General features: G+C 30.9%; 2 protein-coding genes across 5 annotated transcripts in view; both read right to left on the bottom strand.

Moving 5' to 3' along the window:
* LOC126738043 (inositol-trisphosphate 3-kinase A-like) overlaps positions 1–15,879 on the bottom strand; it is a 160,481-nt gene that overhangs the window by 8,738 nt on the left and 135,864 nt on the right. The window contains exons 3-4 of the mRNA XM_050443213.1: positions 3,065–3,241; positions 2,650–2,853 (exon numbers count right to left, since the gene is read on the bottom strand). Coding sequence (XP_050299170.1) covers positions 2,650–2,853; positions 3,065–3,241 — 381 coding nt within the window. The remainder of the gene's footprint in view (positions 1–2,649; positions 2,854–3,064; positions 3,242–15,879) is intronic.
* Positions 11,772–15,879, bottom strand: part of LOC126738046 (uncharacterized) — a 103,636-nt gene continuing 99,528 nt past the window's right edge. For 3 of the 4 annotated variants that reach the window (XR_007661205.1, XR_007661204.1, XR_007661206.1), the window contains one exon: positions 11,852–12,025. Coding sequence is in view for 1 of the 4 variants with exons in the window: in XM_050443215.1 (XP_050299172.1) it covers positions 11,870–12,025 (156 nt within the window). In the remaining 3 variants the exon portion in view is untranslated. Of the gene's footprint in view, positions 12,026–15,879 lie in introns of all 4 variants that reach the window. The other variant, XM_050443215.1, reaches the window with a different exon arrangement.

Below are 15,879 nucleotides of genomic sequence, written 5' to 3'. Positions count from 1 at the left end.
TGAAATTAATTATCTTTTTAATTTAATAACTTCAGAATTTTGTTATTTTTTGCAGTTTGCTTGATAACCAAAGAACAACAATACAAATTTTAGAAATATTTAAAGTTTACGCCATTTTTTAAGGTGATAAGGTGATTCTTTCAATTAATATTTGAATGTTAATTCTAAAATAAAAATAGAATCCTTATGTACTTTTAAGTATTTTATTTTGCTTACTGCTAGTAAAAGGGTATTGTGAGTGGTAGCGTGACGGACAATAACCCCACTTTATTCAAAAAAATAATAACGGAAAATTGACTATATATCAGCTTTATATTATGCTATAAAAAGGGCCTTTTACTGATTCTTATGTACATATACATACGAAGCGCGTTAGAATATACGTTTATATGAGAAAAAATTTGCTCATTTTTGTCTGGTAAATACGCCCTTAAAATCTTTGCACTCATTTTTGAATCACCCTGTATAATGAGTACAGAGCCTTTACCATATATACTTAATAATTTATTTTTCAAAAACTACAACAATTTTAAACAACGTTTTAATAATTCCCTAAGAGAGTATCAAAAATTATCGATGGCCGTTATTCGAGAACAGTTGGCACGCGTCAACTCTCCATAGGCCACCGCGCCGTTCCTCTTTTGCTATGTGCGAAACAAGGATGGAACTATATGACGGTGCGTCATAGTAGCGGAACGTCCGAACTGGTCTGCATTTTTATTGTTATATTTTCAACTTTTAGAAAAGTGTAAATTTCAGTTTTACGTGTGACAAGTGGATGGATTATTTGCAATTTCATTTGCTTAGTTCATCATACTTACTTTACATAATTGTAATTAGATTGAGATTATAATGTTTAAATGAAATTATCTTTTTATTATGATAACTTAGGAATTTTTAGATATTTTTCTATTTTTACATAATTTGCATTAATCTGATGCCTAGATAAACTGCGAAGGGAGGTGCCGAATAAACAAAAGAAATTATTAATATACCAAGTGGTATGAACGTATTAAGGGTCAAAAATTCTTATTTAGATAATAACTCGAGAAGAATTAATAATTGAAAAAAATTGGCGACTGTGATATACAGGTTTTACTAGAAGTAAGTATAATCTTAATTGAACTAACCAATTTCAAATTTGTGGAAAAGTCAATGTTTGTGTAAACATTAGTTTAGTACTAAAATAATGACTGCAAACGTGGCACAACGGCAACGTTGTGAGGCATAAAACTCCAATAGTTTCTATCTCCTTTTAATTTCATAACCTAATTTTTTGAGTATACTTATTAGTAATTACTTGAGTCTTTAGTGATGGGAAAAATCGCATTATTTCGATAATCGGATTATAATTTGAATTAAAAATCACTCGTGTGTATATATTGCAACATCGCAAATCACAAGATATATATAACACGTTTTATCAGCTGAACAATTTGTAACTAATACTTAGTTTTGTATTTTTTTGTTCCTCGATCATTACACTGTTGCTGTTTCTTAAAAAGGTATATTTGAAATTTTAATATTTTTAATTTTAAATTATTGATAAACTGCGGGAAGTCAGTATGACTCAAAATAGTAAATGATGTTTACGGTGAGATCCGGAAATTTAAAAAAAATCAGTAGTTTGGGATTAATTTAACAAACTCGATGCAAAATGAGCCGTTTGCAACAAATGCAAGAAAAAATAAAATTATTTATGAAATAATTAAATATCACCATTATTTGGCATTTATATAATTATTTCATGTTTACTTGTAGGTAAATTATAATCTCAAATTGTATCTAAAATTCAGACCTACTTTCGTCCCACACCCTACAGTAATAAATAACAAAAAAATAATACCAGTATTATGATTATTATTTTTAAACATCGAATATTTTATAGAAAATTAAATAAATAAAATCTATTACTATTAGTCATAAAAAATATGAAAAGAAATAGCAACGCAATTAAAAACCTCGCTTCCGCCGCTTTAGTCCATATTCCCATGACAAAGCTCAAACTGTGCTCAAATGAAAACTCAAACGCTGACTACCGACTTGTGAGTGATCGCGAATAAAACATATGACGATTATATTTCATCTTTTACTTTTTCCATCACTCATTCAAAATAATTGGGTTATTTTCATAGTCGAATTATGAATTATTTTTAATCTGAATTATCCTATCACTACTGACCTTTACTAGAAACGTGTGCGTGTCAAAAACACGCATTCTTTGTTTTCTTGGGTTGTCATAGGGCTACATCTAAGTAGCATTATTGATAATATCGTACGTGTATGAATAAGCCGATAAGTTGACCTATCGAAGAAACACAGTATTTAATTGAAATGACGCCTCCTACTTTTTACTAAGCACTTTTGTGTATTTCTTGATGCAATGTTTAAAATTACTTATATTTCACTTTTAAACAATCCCAAATTAAACAATATCATATGAGCCTTTTAAAAATTATGGCTATTTAAACAATTACACTTATGTCAAAAAAAAATTCCAATGAGGTAAAATTACTAGTTTCCCAGTCGATATAGTCTAGTAGTAAAACACCCCGTATAAAAAAACACCGCATATGACATGCATTCACAAATATCTACCTATCTCTATTTGACACAAGTAGTGTATCTATGTCCTTATAGTGTTCTCACCTTTCTTAATTTAGGTTTTTCCTTGGCCTTGGCCAGTTCCTCCTCCAAATACGTCCTCACGCCAATCTTGCAGTCCATCACGCAAGGCGAGATAAAATCGCCGAGTAGATCCTGAAGTTGGATGTACTCCGATTCACCGTCATCGCTGGCCACTAGGCCCTTATATTCCGGCACGTACGGTCTAAGTACGTCCTTCATTAATACCTAAAAACTCGTTTAATTAATTTATCTATATTGACAATCAACGCATCATTAGCATGTTATGACGTCAATAGGACCAATAAATTTAACATTTTAATGAACTAATTTACGTCTAAATTAGAGAAATTATAATAATTTTTTAGAGATATTAATAGACCAATCCTCACCATATCTACAAACAATCGCTACGAGACGGTCCTGTCTGTATACTAACCTGAAAACATTTTTCCTCCTTGGTGCACAGTTTCTTCAAGATGGTACCCTGGTCCGGTCCCGCCTTAAAATTGCCCTGGTGGCCCGCTAATTGCACCCACGGGTACCGGTGCTTCTTGTAAGTTTGAAAAAAAGGTGTCCATTGCACGATGTTTCGTAGCTTTCGCCAACCAGAACTCTGAAAAATGATAAAAGAAAAATCAGCCTCGCCACGTTCGATAATCGCGTCTCACCTTCGACAATAATCGTATCGTTTTTTTCACTAATCCGCGCAAACATTTGCACGTTATATGACCGAGGCCCATAATCAGAATCGGCACTAGGATTAAATCATAAAACATTCAAATAGGAAGTGGCTAGATGTAGTACACATGGAAGGAAATAGGGGTTTGTATTGACATGTGCTAACCTACAACCCCTTGTTGATGGGTTGGTTGTTATTGATTTTTAAGGGAATTTAACGCCTCCTATAGGAAGAGGCTAGAATTGAAAAGTATTGATTAAGAGGTCTCAGTAGGACTCTTGGTTTTACCAAAATTGGAATGAATCCAGATAGCACCCAACGTTTGTTCAATGCACGTCCAAAATTAGTCCAATTATTATACAGTATGTCCAAGTACAAGAAATGACTATTCATTGGACAGCCAATTGGACGTAGTTATGCATAACGCGAACTAGCGCCAGAATAACAATTGTGGAAAAACACAACTAAGTTTCGAATGCCCTTAAAAATCGATAAATTTTAATACAGATCTAATTTTTGCAAGCTATATCCAAGACATTATTTCAAATTATACTATGTAAGCTTTTAGCAAATAATAATAAATTTTAGAAGTTATGATAAAAAATGTCACCTAGTCTGGTGGTTATGCTTTTTTACTTATTATTAGGTTTTTTATTTTACAAAATTGAACCACACGCCAAACTTGTCGCATAGCGCGTTTATGCAATGCCATGTATTTTCTTTTTAGACTGTATATTTCGACTAACAGCCCTATTTTTCATTAAGGTAAAAGGCTGCAAATTTTATGCAACTATTTAAAACCCTTACAGATCTTTTAGAAAATCCTGTAAAACCACTTTTTATTTTAAAGTAAAAGAAACAACAAAATTACAGAAAAACTAAACCACTTTATTTACTAACATAATAAGCTAAGCAAATTACAACTGCACAGCTATAACATACCTTGAAAAACTTCAAATAAAACTAGAGTTTCTTTGTAATAACTAACGATTACTTAAAAAATTCTATTACTGCCTCATTTCATAGAAGCACTAGATGGTTTGGTATCTACTATACTACACGATTTAGTAAAATAGCAGTCCGTTTCAGCATTTTTTGAAAATTTGAATTAAATCACTCAAGAAACGTCAGTTGATATTTCCTAGCTAAGTTCGGTAAATGCATCTGCGAGAAAAATGGTCAAAATTTGACAAATATCACGTGATATATACTAATTTTTCGGTACCATATCACGTGACAACTGCTATTTGCATTACTAAGCCAAGCGCCCAGTATCATGGCGTTTAATTGACCTATACAATTTCGTGACATTTAGTCGTTTTATGCAAAATTCAAGTAGTGTTATAAACCGTTTGGCGCTTAGTTTAATTTAAAATATATCCTTAACTATAGATTTCTAACGCTCGAGATTTTTTTCGTAGATAAATATGGTATTTGGCCCTCAGATGACACAATAATACCAAAAAAACGACATTGGCGTTTGGTCGTCGTTATGCATAACTATGTCCAATTGATTACCGGTTGAAGATATCCATTTGTATTACCATTATTGTCCAATGTTGAAAATATGGATTTTAGAAAAAGCATTAAAACTACAGCGATTAAGGCTGTTTAACGCGAATATATTTTTATACTAATAAATTCATAATTTTGACAAATCGTCTGTATAACTTTTGGTTTATCTAGCTGCCAGTTTATGTAGTTTTCGTTGTATATTAGAGTTGAAAGTACAAGCAAATTGTTGTTTAAGACAATGGTGAATAACGGATCACATGGCGAATGTCAATGCTTAATTATTTAAAATATTTCTTTAATCAATGACTAGAAAAAGTAACAATAACTTAGACAAACTCTACTTTCTTCCTTTGAAAGAAAATTAATTAATAAATGTAATTTAATGAACCTATATGGTATGTATAAGTGTAATTTTTTTGATAAAAACACCACTCAAATAATTTAATTAGAAGAATCTAAGTGCCAATTTACAAATCCCTAGATATTATATTTTGAGAGATATAAGCGTATTGTTTTTTGACATTCTATTTTTTTTTAAGGATGATTAATTTTATTTATAAAAATAAAACAAGATTCTTGTCTCTTCCACGTGTTCATACAATACACAATATACAGGATGTCCGAAAGCTAGATGCAATCCTTTAAGGGGGTGATAGCCGACTTAATTTCAAACATTTTAAGCTAAATATGTGTATGTCGAAATTTGTTTATAAATTTTTTATGGCAATTTTTGCATTTTTCTCAAGAAATATCAAAATTTCACACGGTAATAGAGCGCAAGTTACAATTAGTATCCACGCCTCTAATTTTGTAAGATTATCAACTTCGTACTGACTGCATCCACTGTTTTTTAAACTAAACGAGTTTCTGCCCGTTTTATTAAACAGTAGTGTAAAATGGAATTTACCAACCAAGAGTACGCTGACATTGTCTTCACATATGGACGCGCTAACGGTAATGGAGCTTTGGCACGACGCTTGTACCAAGAACATTATCCAGATCGGAGGTTACCAAACTTCAGGGTGTTTCAAAACACCTTTCGCCGTCTTACTGAAGTTGGCATTGGGAATAATCCGGCACGTGGAGTCAACCCTGGCCATATTAATGTAGATATTGAGGAGCAAATACTGGAAGCTTTTACCGCAGACCCTACTGCAAGTGTTAGAAAAGTAGCTGAAGACCTTGGCCTTTCTAGATGGAAGGTGTGGACGACCATGAAGAAAGATGGACAGTATCCCTTTCAAGGTACGGGGGTGCAGGGCTTACAAGAAGACCCTGCAAGACGAATTCAGTTCTGCCGCTTTTTATTGAACATGGACATCGAGGACCCGTTATTCTTAAGAAGTATCTTGTGGACAGACGAGTCCAATTTTTCCAGGGAGGGTATTACCAACTTCCACAACCTCCACGAATGGGCTGCCAAAGATGCAAATCCGCACTGGAAAAAACAAAAATCATTTCAGAACAGATTTTCGGTCAATGTGTGGGCCGGAGTAATAGGCAGGACTATTATTGGGCCACATTTTCTACGAGAGAATTTAAATGATGCCAACTATTTAGATTTTCTACAAAATGATATCCCCGTTCTTCTAGACGAAGCTGGATTATTAGAACGAGAAAGACCAATAATCTTTCAGCAAGATAGTTGTCCAGCGCATTGGTCCTTGGCTGTCAGGAATTACTTAGATGACTGTTTTCCGGACGGTGGGATCGGTAGAGGCGGAACCTTTCCTTAGCCTCCTCGATCGCCTGACCTAACTCCGTTGGATTTTTTCATATGGGGCCGGGCAAAGGAGCTTGTATACACCACCGAAATAAGAACAAGAGAAGAGTTGATTCGCAAAATAAATGAACCATTTGTCAGGATGAAAGAAGATAGGACCATAAGAGTAACCACCATCGAAGTAATAAAAAGGGCTCGTGCCTGTATTACAAATAATGGATTGCATTTTGAACATGAACAATAAATAGTTTAAACAAAATTGTGTTTTATTTAAAATTAAAACCTAAAATAACCCCACAATCGGGGCTCTAATGCTTAGTAGGCTTATGAGAGGTCTCAGTCTAATAATTTTTGTTTACATGACCTGCCGCACAAAAGAGGCCATAATTCTGAGAATTGGCCAGGCATCGGCATGAGTGATATCTAAAAATAAAGGGCGTTTCAATGTCTCTATTTTTTCTATAAGTTTACACAGAAGCTTGGAATTGATCGTATTTTTATTAATACACATTAGACGAAACAAAATAAACTTTGAAACTACGATACTAATTGTAACTTGCGCTCTATTACCGTTTAAGTGTGAAATTTTGGTATTTCTTGAGAAAAATGCAAAAATTGCCATAAAAAATTTATAAACAAATTTCGACCTACACATATTTAGCTTAAAATGTTTGAAATTAAGTCAGCTATCACCTCCTTAAAGGATTGCATCTAGCTTCCGGACACCCTGTATACTTTATGAATTTACAGTATATTGGTCATGTAGCTGCTCCAGCACACTACGCTGTACCGGCTCCTCACTATTATCATCATTAAGGACTGAACAGCTCAGATTTGTTAAGGCATATTTTTGGTATTTCTTATCTTGGTGATAGGTGCACTTATGTGGTAAAACAAGGATCCAAATTTCTTAAATATCGGAGTGACCCGACAAAATGTCTCTCAATCATCAAATTTATTGTCCCATTTGCCACGGTCTTGATAACACTAAATAAAAAAATCTGGCTCAAAGGACCAAAAATTGCCTGGAATTTAAATAAACAATTTTTGATCTTAAGAATTTAAATTTAATTTCTATTAATTGCAGGTAATTGATATCGTTATGTGTTTTTTCCAGGCACCTGAAGTAAGTTCGTACTTATACAAGGCATTCAAAGCAACTCTGTCTTACTTCCAGTAATTTCCTATTTATTACCTTCCCGATCCCAATTGCCTGGACGAAATAATATACAAATTCTTGGACTGCCTGGAAGAAGCAAACAAATTTCAGTTGGACACAAAATACAAAATACTGCTTTATTATACACCTTTCTAATATTAACGACTAAAATAAAATTAAAGCAGGTAAAGTGTAAAAATAATAATAAAGTTAAATAGGAAAATCGAGAAAGTTAACGAATATTGAAGAAAGGTTGCAATAGAATGGCCAAAAAAAGACCTAAAGCGACGATTTTGATGTGTTTGAATTGCCATATCCAGAGACAGTTATTATTCTGTTTTCTGAACGGGCATTTCAAGAAGTCCCTCGACTACCTTGAATAAATTAAATATTAACTTAACCGGTCAAAAAGCACATAGAAATATCGGATAAAAGCCAATAAAAAGTGAAAACAAATACAAATTATAATAATATAATAGAAAAATAAAAATTAGGAAAAAATACTATGTATTTTTTCTTCCAGGGACTCCCAGAAGTGTTATCTGGTGCAATATGAGGATTTCCCTCATGCTTTAGACAAGGTACTGAGAAGTATAAGATACTTTCAGAAAGATTCATTTATTTACGTATATTTTATAATTTTTTAAAAGCCCCCATTTTAAAAGCCATTAGAGTATATCAGAAATCAATATTTTAGCCACTAGAATTCAAGATATTCGGTTGCCAATAAGAGACAAATTATTTTGTTTCTTCCAGGCACTCCAATGAGGAAAATGTCAATATTTTGATTTTTAGTGAATGGATTTCGGTAATTTTTTTAGTAGTTACTTAAAGAGCCCTTGAAGTATCCTAGAAATCAATAATTACAATATTTTAGTCACTAGAAATCAAGATATTTAGATGTCAATAAGAGACAAATTATTTTTTTACTTCCAGGCACTCCAATGGGAAAAATGTCAATATCTTGATTTTTAGTGAATGGATTTTAGTAATTTTTTTAGTAGGTACTTAAGGAGCCCTTGAAGTATCCTAGATATCAATAACTACAATATTTTAGTCACTAGAAATCAAGATATTCAGATGCCAATAAGAGACAAATTATTTTTTTACTTCCAGGCACTCCAATGAGAAAAATGTCAATATCTTGATTTTTAGTGTATGGATTTTAGTAATTTTTTCAGTAGTTGCTTGAAGAGCCTTTAAAGTATCATAAAAATCGATAATTACAACATTTTAGCCAGTACAAATCAAGATATTTCGTTGAAAATAAGAGACAAATTATTTTATTTCTTCCAGGCACTCCAATGGGAAAAACGTCAATATCTTGATTTTTAGAGTATGGATTTCGGTAATTTTTTTAGTAGTGTCTTAAAGAGCCCTTGAAGTATACTAGAAATCAATTATTACAATATTTTAGTCATTAGAAATCAAGAAGTCTTATTTTATTTTTATTTTTATACATGTTTCATTTTATTTATACACTTTAAACAGTAATTTTAGTTATTTTTAAGTTTTATTTATACATACTTTCTTTTACCGTTTTATCCTTATTACCCTTGTTTGTGTAGTTGCTGTTTCGTATTTATATTTATTTTATTTTAGTTTTACAATTCTACTCGTACTTTCTTTTATTTTAGACTCGTGTTTTATTTATACTTTTTCTGTAAGTTTTATTTGTACATACTTTGTTTTATCATTCGTTTTACCTTTATTTATGTGATTGTAGTTTATATGTGTATTTATTTCATTTTTATTTTACAATTTTAACTCGTATTTTGTTTTATTTTTGCTATTTTATTTTAGGCTTAAATTTTATTTATAAATTTTCTGTATGTGAGACTTTTTGTATTTTTTGTATATGTATGCCATTTTGTACAAGCACACACTTTTTTTCAACTTTTTTTTCAAATTATTTGCATTTTTTTTAATTTTTATTGATTTAAATTTCTATTTTTTTTTTTTTAAATATGTATTATACTCGTATTATCTATATATTATGTATTACCTTTGTAGCTCAAGCTAAATAAATACATTATTATTATTATTATGATCAGTTGCTAATAAGAGACAAATTATTTTGTTTCTTCCAGGCACTCCAATGAGGAAAATGTCAATATCTTGATTTATAGTGTACGGATTTTAGTAATTTTTTCAGTAGTTGCTTGCAGAGCCTTTAGAGTATCATAGAAATCGATAATTACAACATTTTAGCCACTACAAATTAAGATAATCAGTTGCCAATAAGAGACAAATTATTTTGTTTCTTCCAGGCACTCCAATGAGAAAAATTTCAATATTTTGATTTTTAGTGAACGGATTTCGGTAATTTTTTTAGCAGTTACTTAAAAAGCCCTTCAAGTATCCTAGAAATCAATAATTTTCAATATTTTAGTCACTAGAAATCAAGATATTTAGGTGTCAATAAGAGACAAATTATTTTGTTTCTTCCAGGCACTCCAATGAGAAAAATGTCAATATCTTGATTTTTAGTGTATGGATTTTAGTAATTTTTTCAGTAGTTGCTTGAAGAACCCTTGAAGTATCTTAAAAATCGATAATTACAATATTTTAGTCACTAGAAATCAAGATAATCAGTTGCTAATAAGAGACAAATTATTTTGTTTCTTCCAGGCACTCCAATGAGAAAAATGTCAATATCTTGATTTTTAGTGTATGGATTTCAATAATTTTTTTAGTAGTTGCTTAAAGAGCCTTTAAAGTATCATAGAAATCGATAATTACAACATTTTAGCCAGTACAAATCAAGATATTCCGTTGCTAATAAGAGACAAATTATTTTGTTTCTTCCAGGCACTCCAATGGGAAAAATGTCAATATCTTGATTTATAGTGTATGGATTTCGGTAATTTTTTTAGTAGTTACTTAAAGAGCCCTTGAAGTATCCTAGAAATCAATAATTACCATATTTTAGTCATTAGAATTCAAGATATTCAGTTGCCAATAAGAGACAAATTATTTTGTTTTTTTCCAAGCACTCCTGTAAGAAAAATGTCAATAACTTGATTTTTAGTGAATGGATTTCAATAATTTTTTTAGTAGTTGCTTGAAAAACCTTAGGAGCATCCTAGAAATCAATAATTACAACATTTTAGCCACCAGAAAGTTGAGATATTAAATTGTCAATAAGAGATAAATTATGTTAGTTCTTTTAGGCACTCCTGTGAGAAAAATGTCAATATCTTGATTTTTAGCGTCTGGATTTTAATCATTTTTTCATTTGTCTCACATGGTTCTAGCAGTAGTAATAATATGTTAGATATGGGAAGTGTCTGAGGATAAATAATAATAAAAATGAAATTAGCTTGACCCTTGATCAGGAGCATTAGGAAGTAAGGCTTTGAAAAAAAAAGCTTTTCTTTTTATGATTATGCAATGAAAAATATTGAATTTCAATAAATTGTCATTGTGAACAGTGACCATGAAGCTGGGTGAATTAATCTCTTTAAACAAGACTAAAAAAAAAATAACAATAATTTAGGTAAACTCTACTTTCTTTCTACAATTTTTTGATTTAAATCACTGAAATGTGAAAAATTTCTTCTTTTAAAAAAATTAATTAATAAATAATAACTTTTCACTTAATGGACATATATAAGTCTCATCTTATCTACATCTTTATTTCAGCTGCTTCAAAACTACAATTTAGAGTTTATACAAAGCCGACAGAAACATCCTTATGGAAATGGCTCCGACGTACAAACAAAGGGTCAAAGTTCATAAAGAATATATTGTATTTATTTAATTTAATTATTTTTCTTGTTTAAATTTTAAGAAGTGTCCAAAAGTGTATAGTTTTACTCTTCATTCGATATTATTTGGACAATATTCGGATGTCCATAGTACTCCAAAAGGGGATATCCAATGGGTTAAAGGGTGCTATCTGGGTAATGAGTTTCACCCTTAAATTAAATACAACTACGACTTAACCCTAATGCAGAGAACGACTCATCATTTCATTAAACCTAAAAAACTAATTCTTCTTCACGAACCTTTTCTCCATCGCTTCTCGGTTCGTCGCGTTCCGATTCCCACTCGGAACTGAGATCGTCCGAACTGGGATCTCCGTACTCGGCGTAAAACGGCACCTCCAGCAAACTGCTTTGGTACTGCTCGTATCCGGTGTAGGAACTGCGTCTGCTGCCGCCTAAATTGGGGCTGGTGGGGCTCTGGGGGGTGGCGGGGCTCCGACTCCTTCGGAACACCCTACGACTGGACCTGGGCGACACTTTTGGGGAGATTCGAGGCGAGGCGTTCGTCGAGGCGGGAGACGGGGAACGGGACGCGTGGTGGAAATTGTAGTCTGCAAGGGAGAAGGCATTGTTGTGTTTCTAGCATTATTTTTGAGAGTTTTTTATCGAATGATTTATTAGAATATTCTTAAGGAGCATTTATTTCCCTACCAGAGGCAACTTTGTCAATCAAAGTTCAGCAGCCAACAATACCAAATTGAACAGGGTGTCCCACTATACACTACGTCGTTTATATCTTTTAATAATTTACATTCTGGATTTTTTTTTTTTGGCGCTGGTTTAACCAACTAGCCAGCTTCTCTGTTTGTGATCAAGTAGGAAAATATGTAAATAAAATAGAAATTTATTTATTTAAAAAAACGGGCCACTCAACTACTCCAATTGCTAAGTGTCACCAAATATACAAAGAAAAATCTGCATTCTATATTTTTAATAAGACATAAGCGGTGAATGCAGAAAGTAATTTATTTTAAGAAATACTAAAAATTAGCTTTGTACGAAAAATGTAACGGTTGGCGTTTAAGTGTATATGATGTAAACTGAAATCAGAATTAAGTAAATTATTCACAATTTGGTAGATAAATATTAATTCACAGTATTTACGTCTATTTTTAAGTGATTGTACATTATGGAACTTAAAATTATCATTGTATGTAGTCAATTTATAGTTTTTGAATTATGAACGAATGAATTTTGTAAAACATCGAAAATAAGATGAAATTCCTGGAAATTTTTTTTTTACAAAATCATGTCCATAATTTGAAAAACGCTGAAATAGGTGTCCAGACAACACGTGTACAAATTTTCAAAATTGTATCTGGTCAACTTTTTGAATTATGAACGTTTTGTAAAACATTGAGAGAAAAAAATGAAAATTCCTGGAAAATTTTTTTTTACAAAATCATGTCTTTAATTTAAAAAACGCTAAAATAGGTGTCCAATGAAATTGTCCAGACAACATGTGTACAAATTTTCAAAATTGTATCTGGTCAACTTTTTGAGTTATAGACGTTTTGAAAAACATTGTGAGAATAAAAAAAAATTCCTGGAAATTTTTTTTTTTTTACAAAATCTTGTCCATAATTTAAAAAACGCTGAAATAGGTGTCCAGTCAAATTGTCCAGACAACACGTGTACAAATTTTCAAAATTGTATCTGGTCAACTTTTTGAGTTATAGACGTTTTGAAAAACATTGTGAGAATAAAAAAAAATTCCTGGAAATTTTTTTTTTACAAAATCTAATTCATAATTTAAAAAACGCTGAAATAGGTGTCCAGTCAAACTGTCCAGACAACACGTGTAAAAATTTTCAAAATTGTATCTAGTCAACTTTTTGAATTATGAACGTTTTGAAAAACATTGAGAAAAAAAAAATGAAAATTCCTGGAAAAAATTTTTTTTTTTACAAAATCTTGTCCTTAATTTAAAAAACGCTGAAATAGGTGTCCAGTCAAATTGTCCAGACAATACGTGTACAAATTTTCAAAATTGTATCTGGTCAACTTTTTGAATTATGAACGTTTTGTAAAACATTGTGAGAAAAAAAATTAAAATTCCTGGAAATTTTTTTTTTTACAAAATCTTGTCCATAATTTAAAAAACGCTAAAATAGGTATCCAGTCAAATTGTGCAGACAACACGTGTACAAATTTTCAAAATTGTATCTGGTCAACTTTTTGAATTATGAACGTTTTGAAAAACTTTGAGAAAAAAAAATGAAAATTCCAGGAAAAAATTTTCTTTACAAAATGTTGTCCATAATTTAAAAAACGCTGAAATAGGTGTCCAGTCAAATTGTCCAGACAACACGTGTACAAATTTTCAAAATTGTATCTGGTCAACTTTTTGAATTATGAACGTTTTGAAAAACGTTGAGAAAAAAAAATGAAAATTCCAGGAAAAAATTTTTTTTACAAAATCTTGTCCATAATTTAAAAAACGCTGAAATAGGTGTCCAGTCAAATTATCCAGACAACACGTGTACAAATTTTCAAAATTGTATCTGGTCAACTTTTTGAATTATGAACGTTTTGAAAAACGTTGAGAAAAAAAAATGAAAATTCCAGGAAAAAATTTTTTTTACAAAATCTTGTCCATAATTTAAAAAACGCTGAAATAGGTGTCCAGTCAAATTGTGCAGACAACACGTGTACAAATTTTCAAAATTGTATCTGGTCAACTTTTTGAATTATGGACGTTTTGAAAAACATTGAGAAAAAAAAATGAAAATTCCTGGAAATTTTTTTTTTTACAAAATCTTGTCCATATTTTAAAAAACGCTGAAATAGGTGTCCAGTCAAATTGTCCAGGCAACACGTGTACAAATTTTCAAAATTGTATCTGGTCAACTTTTTGAAATATGAACGTTTTGAAAAACATTTAGAAAAAAAAAATGAAAATTCCAGGAAAAAATTTTTTTACAAAATCTTGTCCATAATTTAAAAAACGCTGAAATAGGTGTCCAGTCAAATTGTCCAGACAACACGTGTACAAATTTTCAAAATTGTATCTGGTCAACTTTTTGAATTATGAACGTTTTGAAAAACGTTGAGAAAAAAAAATGAAAATTCCAGGAAATTTTTTTTTTTTACAAAATCTTGTCCTTAATTTAAAAAACGCTGAAATAGGTGTCCAGTCAAACTGTCCAGACAACACGTGTAAAAATTTTCAAAATTGTATCTAGTCAACTTTTTGAATTATGAACGTTTTGAAAAACATTGTGAGAAAAAAAATGAAAATTCCTGGAAAAAATTTTTTTTACAAAATCATGTCCATAATTTAAAAAACGCTGAAATAGGTGTCCAGTCAAATTGTCCAGACAACACGTGTACAAATTTTCAAAATTGTATCTGGTCAACTTTTTGAGTTATAAAGGTTTTGTAAAATATTAAAAATTTAATTTGATAGCAAATTAATTACTGGCCAGCCACAAACTCAACTATAATACGAGTATACATAATCTCAGCAAAATCAGGCCCACCAATTTCGATAAACTTAATTACAATATAATCTGGAAACATCTAGATAAATTAATTTCCAAAATTTTGTTTAATTATTTAAATTATTTTTTCCATATCAAATTATTGTTAATATGATTTCAATTCTATATTTGTGTTTTCTCTACTAGTATTTTGGGATATGCAGAGATTAGATACTTTTTATATAAAGTATCATTTAAAATTAATTGGTTATGAATATTGAGACATATAAAATTGTGCCTAAAAACACGTTTGTGTTCTTCTTACATAGGATCAGGAGATAAAAGCATTTGTTGTTATATACATATGTACGATATATGAAATGTAAATTATGTGCAATCAAGTTAAATGAATTCATTTAGGCAAATAATCCAGAACTAAAAAACAATCTGATTAGGACATCCAGAATTCCAGGTTTAAGATGTCTCTTAAAGATAGTCAAGGATACATACGACGGATAGATACCTCTATAGATCTATAGATAACTCTTGGTTACTAGACAGGGTGTACTAAAAGGAATTAACTGGAAGATTTTTGATGAGAATCAGTTTGATCGTGATACTGTCATTTTGAAATTTCTTCAGTTTAAAGAATGAACAATATATTACGATTAATCATGTTAGGATTGAGGTTAACTCTTCTACAATTGCTTTCATTATGGTCACTCGAGTAAACAGTGTAAGGGTAAGACTATAGGTGCCTTAGGTCTAAGGGAGTTGAATCACAAGGTTGAAGACTACAGTATCAGTAACTCTAATCATAATACAAAAAAAATAGTGATTCTGATAACATTAACTTGATAAAAAATACTAAAACAAAAATTAACCTAAGATAGGTCCTAATTAGGTGAATTTGTTGGTCAAACCGTTGAGATTCAATGAAAGTTCCAGGAAAATTTAACCTTTTATAGAATGTTTGTTACTGT

This window comes from Anthonomus grandis, chromosome 6 (genome assembly GCF_022605725.1).
Source record: "Anthonomus grandis grandis chromosome 6, icAntGran1.3, whole genome shotgun sequence".
NCBI classification, from domain to species: Eukaryota; Metazoa; Arthropoda; class Insecta; order Coleoptera; family Curculionidae; genus Anthonomus; species Anthonomus grandis.
This window is presented reverse-complemented; position numbering and strand designations above follow the sequence as displayed.